Source organism: Bison bison, unplaced genomic scaffold (assembly GCF_000754665.1).
Source record: "Bison bison bison isolate TAMUID 2011002044 unplaced genomic scaffold, Bison_UMD1.0 scf7180017864324, whole genome shotgun sequence".
NCBI lineage: Eukaryota > Metazoa > Chordata > Mammalia > Artiodactyla > Bovidae > Bison > Bison bison.
Window position 1 is genome coordinate 5469796 of NW_011494896.1, and position 9890 is coordinate 5479685.

Genomic DNA, 9890 nt, shown 5'->3' on the forward strand with positions numbered 1-9890 from the left:
GTTCTTGCCTGGAGAATCCCAGGGACGAGGGAGCCTGGTGGGCTGCCGTCCATGGGGTCGCACAGAGTCGGACACGACTGACGTGACTTAGCAGTAGCAGTAGCAGCAGCCCTCAGTTACAGAGAAGGCAATGGCACCCCGCTCCAGTACTCTTGCCTAGAAAATCCCATGGATGGAGGAGGCTGGTAGGCTGCAGACCATGGGTTCGCTAGGAGTCAGACCCGACTGAGCGACTTCACTTTCGCTTTTCACTTTCATGCATTGGAGAAGAAAATGGCAACCCGCTCCAGTGTTCTTGCCTGGAGAATCCCAGGGACGGGAGAGCCTGGTGGGCTGCCGTCTATGGAGTTGCACAGAGTTGGACACGACTGATGTGACTTAGCAGCAGCATCCCTTAGTTATATGGATTTCAGATATTTTAGTTCATCTTTGTTTTATGATGCAGAATTTTAAAAAATTAGTCAAATGGGTCATATCTTTATTTAATGGCTTTGATTTTGTGTGGTTCTTAGAAAGCCTTCCTCACTTTAAGATTCTGTGTTTATGTATATCATGCTTTCTTCTAGCACTTGCATATTTTCATTTTTAAAAATCCAAATCTCTAATCCATCTGGAATTTATTTCAGTAAGAGGAGTGAGACAGGATTCCAGCTTAATTTTTTTCACAGAAAAACATGGGTTTTGAATCCTGGCACTTTAGCTCAGTAGCTGTGTAATTTTAAACAAATAAGTTAACCCCTCTGAACCTCAATTTCTTTATCTGTGGAATAGGAATAATAATGCCTACCTAGTGAGGCTGTTGTAAAGGTTAAATAAGATTATGTATGGAAACAGAATAGTTCCTGGCATATAGTTAAGTGTTCAAATCATGGTCCAAATACCCAGGAACTTGGGAAAACAGGGCGTTTCCACAAGGGAAGAGGTTTGAGGTACGTGGGATACAGAGGTCACCTTGCAGCTCGCCAGCGTGTGACTTAGGGTGAATCACTTAAACCCTTGGTGTCCTCACCTGCGTAATGAATGATAAGAACCAGTTCTTGTGGAGAGGTCCGGATTAGATCATGTCTGTGAAAGCATTTGGTCAACAGTAAAGGGCCATAACAGAAATGCTGGAGATTACAGCCTGATGAATGAGAAGCAGCCACGGCACAGGTGGGTGTTTGCCATCCCTGGCCGGGGAGAATAATTAACTTGCAATAACCTGAAATTAGCAGCTGATGTAAAGCAAGTGAGCTTGCAGTACTTGATTATAGTAACGTTTAGTAATTGCCTTCTAGTAATTAAGCAATAATGAGCTTCCTGAGACAGAACCTTGTTAGAGCAAAAGACAGATCAAGCCCTTCCAGTTCAACGTAGGCTTCTTGAACACAGCCAGGGGAGTATGCAGACACGAGTACCTTGGGGAAGTGTGGTCCTTGTCTTTAAGAACAGACGGGAGGAGCCGTAGATGTGTAGGGCACAGCCCCCTGCAGCAGACAGAGCACATGTGGAGATAAACTGGGAGGAAGGGCCACAGTGCCCTGTGATTGTCCGGGAGGGAGAGAACCACTTGCTCAGCCCTGTGTGTCCGTCTGCACCCGGTCCCTGCAGCCCGGCCCAGACTGAAGAGCCCCGGCTCAGTAATGCTTTCTTCAGATGTTACTTGTCGCCCTTTTCTGTTCCTCATTTGGTTGTTTTGGATTCATCAGTCTCATATCTTGTTTCTCGGGCCCTACCCATCTTTCTCCACAGCTGGGAGGAACATACTCATGTTTCATGGAGTCCAAGTAGCAAGGGATAGGAAAAGGTATTAATCTTAGAAAAGATTTTTCAGCTAAAATCATGTTTGGTAAATCCTGGATTAAACAGTTAACCAGTTTTCTTCATTGTGGAAAAACTTTCAGAACTTTTAAAGTCTCTGGATTATAGTATTTAGTGTTTCTCGAAGTTGTCACTGTCCTCCCCCTCCCACGTCCTGCATTTTTAGGGTCTTAGGAGCAAGTGTTGAGTGAATGCTGATGGGCCTTCCGGGTGTCTGTCCTATTTGCAGACCATGAGTTCTGCTTTGGGGTTTTGGAAAAATAGCCCTCAGTGTGTAATTACTCAGTTGTGTCCGACTCTTTGCAATCCTATGGAGTGTACTAGCCCGCCAGTCTCCTCCATCCATGGGATTTTGCAGGCAAGAATATTGGAGTGGGTTGCCATTTCCTTCTCTAAGCCCTCTGTAGAAAATAAAAAAAAGAGTTTGTACAATATTATGATTCTGTTTTTGTTTTAAAAATCTGTAAATTAAAAAAAAACACATTGATGTGAGAATATATATATTAAAAAAGCTAGAAGATTGTAGAACAAATTATTAACTGTACTGTCCCTGGGGCGGGTGTGGGTAGGGAAAGAGATTTTCCCTAGCGGACTTTCTTTCCTTCTTGTTTGACTATATGCTCTGCAATCAGTATATATGACTCTTGACTGAGGGTTAGGGATTTAAATTGATTATTATACTTTTGAAAACATTTGATTATTGTATATTTATTTACACACTGCTTTTCTGTTTATTTCCTGATTTGCAACTCAGTGACGTAGGTTCTAATGTTGTTATTTAATCACTAAGTTGTGTGCGATTCTTTGCGACCCCATGGACTGTAGCCCTCCAGGCTCCTCTGTCCATGGAGTTCTCCAGGCAGAAATACTGGAGTGGGTTGCCATTTCCTTCTCCAGAGAAATCTTCTGGACCCAGGGATTGAACCCACATATCCTGCTTGGCAGGCAGATTCTTTACCACTGAGCCGCCAGGGAAGCCTTATAAATCCCCGCTTTATGGATGAGGAAACTTTACACAGCTCTTTGGCTGATCCAGGTCTCTCGAGTTCCTGAAACACTCATGCTGCCTTTTTGGGTTAGCGAAGGGGCGGCACGTGCAGTGTTGGGGAGGGACCATGGCTTCTGTTCACCGACCCTCTCAGTTTGTAGAGCAAGGTTGAGACCTTAAACAGGAGAAGGACCTGCATGAGACATACAGCCTTTGAACAAGGACAAATCCTCCAAATATCATTTTCTTTGGTAGGGGCTGGGGGACAGAAGGTAGGGCAGGGATCTGGCCCTGTGTTCACCAGAAGCCTTGACTTTAATTGGTTGTGCTGAGCCCAAAAGAGCAAGGGGAGAATGTTCTGATGTACAGCAATGAATACAGTTTGTTTTGTTTTTTGGAAAGGTCACTTTGATAAGTGCTTCTATATTGCCAAAATCACATTGCTTAGAATGTTTTTTTTTTCCTTTTAAGGTTTTCACAGTACATCTTGTTTCCTTATCTTTTTAAAAATATATATTTAAACATGATCTGTTTATTTATTTTTTATTGTGCTGGTTCTTAATCGCTGCGTGGGCTTTTTTCTAGTTGCAGAGAGTGGGGGCTACTCTCCGGTTGCAGTACGCGGGATTCTCATTGCGGTGGCTTCTCTTGTTGAGCACGGGCTCTAGGGCATGCCAGCTTCAGAAGTTGCAGCAGACGGGCTCAGTAGTTGGGGCTCCCCAGCTCTTGAGCACAGGCTCAATAGTTGTGGTACAAAGGTTTAGTTGCTCTGAGGCATGTGAATCTTCCCCAACCAGGGATCAAACCCATGTCTTCTGCACTGGCAGGGGAATTCTTTCCCATGGCGCCACCAGGGAAGCCCCTCTTTATCTTTTTTAAACTCATTTTTTTCTTTTTCTCTGTTTTTCCTTTTTTGAATTGTATGTACATATCCACTTACTTAGAGCTATTGCGGTATTTACGGTATTTGAGGCTTGGCTTGTTTATCTGAGCAGTGTTCCTGTTTATATCCCTTGTGCCGATACTTGGTTACAGGACAAATTGAATGGTGGATGCGATTTTCTGGGGAAAGTCTGGATCCAGCTCTGAAAAGAGACCTGGGCACGGAGGGTGGAGCTGTGCTTGTATGACTGGCATCAGTGTGCGGCCCTTTCAGTGTGATGTGCTGCTCCCAGAGCAGGGAGGTTCCAGAACACTGCAGTTCAGAGAGGCCTGGGGGTCCATTCAGCTTAGCCTCCAGTCCTTATGACAGTTGCAGCAGTGTTCTCTACCACCAGGCAGAGGGCAGCAGCATTCTACTTCAGAAGGAGCTGGAATTAGGAGTTAGATGCATCTGGCTTCAAATCCTGGTCTTAAGACTAACTAGCTGCATGACTTTAGAATAAGCCCTCTGTGCCTCAGTTAGAAAAGGCAGAGGAACCCAGAGATCAAATTGCTAACATCTGTTGAATCATAGAAAAAGCAAGAGAGTTCCAGAAAAACATCTGCTTCATTGACTCTGCTAAAGCCTTTGACTGTGTGTTTCACAGCAAACAGTGGAAAATTCTTAAAGAGACGGGAATACCAGACCACCTTACTTGCCTCCTGCGAAACCTGTATGCAGGTCAAGAAGCAACAGCTAGAACTGGACATGAAGTAACAGACTGGTTTCCAAATTGGGGAAGGAGTACGTCAAGGCTGTATATTGTCACCCTGCTCGTTTAACTAATATGCAGAGTTCATCATGAGAAACGCTGGGCTGGATGAAGCACAAGCTGGAACCAAGATGGCTAGGAGAAATATCAATAACCTCAGACACACAGATGACACCACCCTTATGGTAGAAAGCAAAGAAGAACTAAAGAGCCTCTTGATGAAGGTGAAAGAGGAGGATGAAAAAGCTGTCTTAAAACTCAACATTCAAAAAATGAAGATCATGGCATCTGGTCCTATCACTTCATGGCAAATAGATGGGGAAACAATAAAAACAGTGACAGACTTTATTTTCTTGGGCTGCAAACTTACTGCAGATGGTGACTGCAGGCATGAAATTAAAAGACACTTGCTCCTTGCAAGAAAAACTTTGACCAACCTAGACAACATATTAAAAAGAAGAGATACTAGTTTGCCGACAAAAGTCCATCTAGTCAAAGCTATGGTTTTTCTAGTAGTCATGTATGGATGTGAGAATTGGACCATCAAGAAGGCTGAGCACTGAAGAATTGATGCTTTTGAACTGTGGTGTTGGAGAAGACTCTTGAGAGTCCCTTGGACTACAAGGAGATCCAACCAGTCAATCCTAAAGGAAATAAACCCTGCACATTCACTAGAAGGACTGATGCTGAAGCTGAAGCTCCAATGCTTTGCCCATGTGATTCGAAGAGCTGACTTACTGAAAAAGACCCTGATGCTGGGAAAGACTAAAGGTGGGAGGAGAAGGGGACAACAGAGGATGAGATGGTTGAATGGCATCACTGACTCAATGGACATGAATTTGAGCGAACTCCAGGGGACAGTGAAGGACAGGGAAGCCTGGTGTGCTGCAGTCCATGGGGTTGCAAAGAGTCGGACGTGACTGAGTGACTGAACAACAACAGCAAGTTAGGGATGGTCATAATAGTACCTACCTCATACGTTGTGGGACTTCCCAGCTAGTAGTAAAGAATCTACCTGCAATGCAGGAGAACCAGGTTTGATCTCTGGTTTGGGAAGATCCCCAGGAGGAGGGCATGGCAACCCACTCCAGTATTCTTGCCTAGAGAATCCCATGGACAGAGGAGCCTGGAGAGCTACAGTCCATGGGGGTCACACAGAGTTTAGCGACTTAGTATGCACATATGTTGTGAGGAGTAAATGAGCAAATACATGTAGAAGAATATCTTGCATGTAAGAAACATTGAAGAGAAGAAAATGGCACCCCACTCCAGTGTTCTCGCCTGGGAAATCACAGGGACAGAGAAGCCTGGCGGGCTACAGTCCATGGGGTCACCAAGAGTCGAACACGACTGAGCGACTGGACAGCAGTTGCCAGAAACGCTGAATTACAAGAGAAGCCACTGCAATGAGCAACCTGCGCACTGCAGCTGGAGAGGAGCCCCCGCTCGCCGCAACTAGAGAAAGCCTGCCTGCAGCAACAAAGACCCAGCACCGCCAAAAACAGATTTTGAAAAATTTTAACAAGAGAAACATGGAATAAGTGTCAGCTATTATTAACAATAATAGAACATACAGTTCCTAGAATTGTGCTTGGCCAGTAGCATATCTTGCGACGTGTTTGCTGCAGACAAGGTGTGACTTTTGTTGTCAGTTTTGGGATGGGGTATAACTGACAGCTTCTGAGTGGATCCCCCCTCCTGGGACACTGTGTCACCACAGGGCAGTTGGTGATGCCTGGGCTGTTCCGTTACTTCCCAAACAGAAAGACTTCCTCAGAGCGCAGTTTCCGGACAGTCTTGTGAGCTTGTCACCCAGCAGTGTGTCTTCTATTAAAAACGAAACAGTAACCACAGCCAATCCCCAGGAGTTTACAGTGTAGAGTTCACCACGGGCAGTCTGCATTTTTAAAGGGACCAAACACTTTCCCTCTCAGAGGTTTATTAAAAAAAATAAAGACAACCACTCAATGGAGCACTGAAGTAATTTCTTACAGAAAGGGGCGGGACCTTTGCTCTTAGTCTGTGGCTCGCTCCAGGTGGTCACTGCCTGCGGCTTGACTGTGAGCGTGACTCTGGGCAGATGACTTCATCTTCTTTCCCCGAAGGTGCATAATTTGGGCTCTGCTGACCTTCTCTTAGGAGCCCTGTATCTCAGCTCTTTATTTTTGGACGTTCTCCTCTCGATCCTCTGCTTTGTTTCTTTGACCTCTGCCCAAGATGGAGACATCCATGTGTCGCAAATGATTTGAGCACAGAAAAAGCACATGACCCAGGGCTGTGTTCTCTTTTCGTTGACTTAGGAAGTGTAAGCTGTGGTCTGTGTGTGAGTCACACGGCCACACATCTTCCCGCTCTCCTTGCACCTAACCCTGATATTTCTTTTCTTTTCGCTTTTAACAACTTTATTGAGTTTTAACCTTTGCGTTTTTAGCTGGAGTCTGATCTTGATTCCTATCTAAACTGCTCCAGTGTGATAGAAAGAATTTTGGATTTGAACCCAGAGGGGAAAAGAAAAGGGAAATCATGTTTACTGAGTCTTGCCCTCGTCGTTCGATTTGTCGGGTTTTTCTGAAGTTGCTAGTATGAGCCGGGCTTCGTGAAAGGCACTCTAGGGTGGTGCTCGGGCCATGTGGGTGCTGGACCCAGGCTGTCTGCGTTTGAATTTCAGCTCCATCAGCTCTTTAAGTGGGACCTTAATGACTTCTTATCCCGTGCGTCAGTGTCCCCATCTGTCAAGTTAGGATGCTAATGGTGTCTACCTGATAGGAGTGTTGTGAGGATTAAATGAGTTAATAATATAGAATGAGGTGATGATGGTGGTGGTGGTAGCGGCGAAGACGATAATGACAGCAATGATGATGATATGGAGCGACTAGGATCAGGGCTCAACCAGAGAGACCGTTCACTGCTTTCCTGCTGCTCACAGTCGCGTATGCACGCGCACGCGTGTGCTGAGGGATGCACTTGGACCGTGAGACAGATATAAATAAATACAGTAAAACTTGGTGAGGGGAGGCTCCTTTTGATGGCATGTATATCTTCTGGACTTGAAGTCTGGCAGTTGTCTTTATGTTTGGACTACCCTCAGTTTACTCACCTGTAAACTGGGTCACATGAAACATCCGCCTCATAGACTTATAAAAAGAAATGGAAATAGACATAAAGCGCCAAGTATGGTGCCTGACATATGGTGAGTTGAGTGACCATTTATGGACCCAGATTCTTGACAGAGAGATACTTTTCCTCCTCTGTTCCAGGGAACGGAGACCTGCATGTTGGCTTGGCTGTCAGTCGTCTTTCCGAGGATTGTTGGAATCCACATAGAAATCACCCTTGTTCACATGGAACTGCCCTGGCTCCTTCGCAGGTCGCTTTGCAGTGGTCTCTCCCTCCATCCCTGCACCCTGCAGCTCTCAGCCCTTGGAGATCTGGCAGCAGGTGGGCGTCACCCTGGATGGCCCCCCCTACCCAGGCTCCCTCGCCCCATGTGCTCACTGACCCCCCTTTACCTCCTTTACACTGACCCTCCTTTACTCCAGAGTCCATCAGGCTTGTTCGGCTTTCACGTTATGAAATGAGCTGTGCTCCTGGTGTTTTGAATTGTGACTAACTTCGTCTTGTTCTGTAGCTTTTCTTATGTTGATCTCAAGGGCAGAGACTGTTTCATCTCTCTGTTTCCTAGGATGACTGTTTTTTTTTTGTTTAGTTGCTAAGTCTTGTCTGACTCTTTTGCAGCCCCATGGACTGTAGCCTGCCAGGCTCCTCTGTCCGTGGGATTGCCCAGGCATTCCCTTCTCCAGGGGAGTGGGCTGCCATTCCCTTCTCCAGGGGATCTTCCCAAACCAGGGATCAAACTCACGTCTTCTGCTTGGCAGGCAGATTCCCTACCTCTGAGCCACCAGGGAAGTCCAAGTGACTACCACAGTGCTATAGTAGGTACTGAATTGTTTTTACCAGGATGGGGTTTATGGATACCAAGGCTCTTTTACACGGTCTTCTTTTTTCCTTTAAGTCTTCATAACAGTTCTCTGAAGGAGACAAAGCAGGTAGTCTTCTTTTTAGCACAGTCGAGAAACTAAGGCCTTTACTTCAGCTGTAGGCTCATTAGTTAATTATTTAATTCTGCAGAGTAGATGTTGACTAAGTGTAACTGTGTCCCATGGGCTAGGAAAATAGAGCTGAAAGATATCATCCTTTCCCTCAAAGATGAGGCAGACATTAGAACAAAGAATTGTATGACTTTTAGGACAGAGGAATGGTGAACGTGTTTATTTGGGGAAGATGAGCAGAAAACTCAGAGAGGAAGAGATGCTTCCATCAGTCCCTAAAGGACTAACTTTCAAACATAGAAAGGTTAAGGATTGTTTTTTATATACACTTGATTCCCTACAGTTACAAGTACTCAATAAACATTTGTAATAAACACACACACACACAGAAAGTGATCGAGACGGCTTCCCAGGCAGAGGAAATACTGGAACGTAGCCCAGGGGGATGAGAAGGAGGATACTTTGAGAGGTGCTGCAGCATTCACACGGCTGACAGGAGGTGAATAGCAACAGGGAGGTGGTTGAGGGGAAGATGGCAGCATCTCCCCCCGGTAGGACCCCAGGTCCCCCAGGACTTGCAAGAGACTGAAAGCTTCCTCCCTTCATTCACACTCCCAGTCTCTAGCCCTTCCTCCCAGAGGCACTCACAGTATCTACGTAAACCACCTGTCGGCTTTGCATGGGCTCCGCTTCGCTCCGCTTCCTTGCACCCCCAGCTTGTCTGCTCAGAGATTCATAATCTCCTTTTTGTGGCTAAAAGAAAACAGCTGACCACAGGAGCGACCTGCGACCTGACTGTTTGGAAGAGTAAAGGTTACCAGGTGAAAGGCCGTCTGTGTCATTTGCTCTCCATGGCGTGAGGGGACCGGGAAGGGATAAGGCCGTCTGTGACCACACACCTGTGTTCCTGTCTCGCTGGCAGGGTCACGGGAGGGGAGCGTTACGTTGCTTCTCCTATGAGTCAGCCCCGTGGTTCCCGGGGAGACGGGCTGGCGCAGCTTGAGCTCTGTGGGCAAGTCTGACCAGGCCCATCTCACTCGTGCCTGTGTTTGTCTTGCAGCTGTGTAAATGAGTATGGAAGATTATGATTTCCTGTTTAAAATTGTTTTAATCGGCAATGCTGGTGTGGGGAAGACGTGCCTAGTCCGACGGTTCACTCAGGTAAGAACTCTGGAGTCTGGGGTGGGTTTCTCTGTGTGGCCTGTGGAGATGCTGGTGGTTTACTTCCTGAGTCGTGTCTGACTCTTGCAACCGCATGGCCTGTAGCCTGCCAGGCTCCTCTGTCCATGGGATTCTCCAGGCAAGAAAACTGGAGTGAGTTGCCATTCCCTTCTCCAGGGGATCTTCCTGACCCAGGGATCGAACTCGAGTCTCCTGCTTGGTGGCGTATTCTTTGCTGCTGAGCCACCAGGGCCTACA

At 46.3% G+C, this 9890-nt stretch overlaps 1 protein-coding gene across 6 annotated transcripts in view; it reads left to right on the forward strand.

Annotated features, from left to right (window-relative positions):
- Nucleotides 1-9890, forward strand: part of RAB30 (RAB30, member RAS oncogene family) — a 95276-nt gene that overhangs the window by 67095 nt on the left and 18291 nt on the right. For 2 of the 6 annotated variants that reach the window (XM_010853211.1, XM_010853214.1), the window contains one exon: nt 9532-9632. In XM_010853211.1, the coding sequence (XP_010851513.1) occupies nt 9540-9632 (93 nt within the window). In that variant the 5' untranslated portion in view covers nt 9532-9539. The other 4 variants (XM_010853210.1, XM_010853215.1, XM_010853213.1 and 1 more) reach the window with 3 other exon arrangements.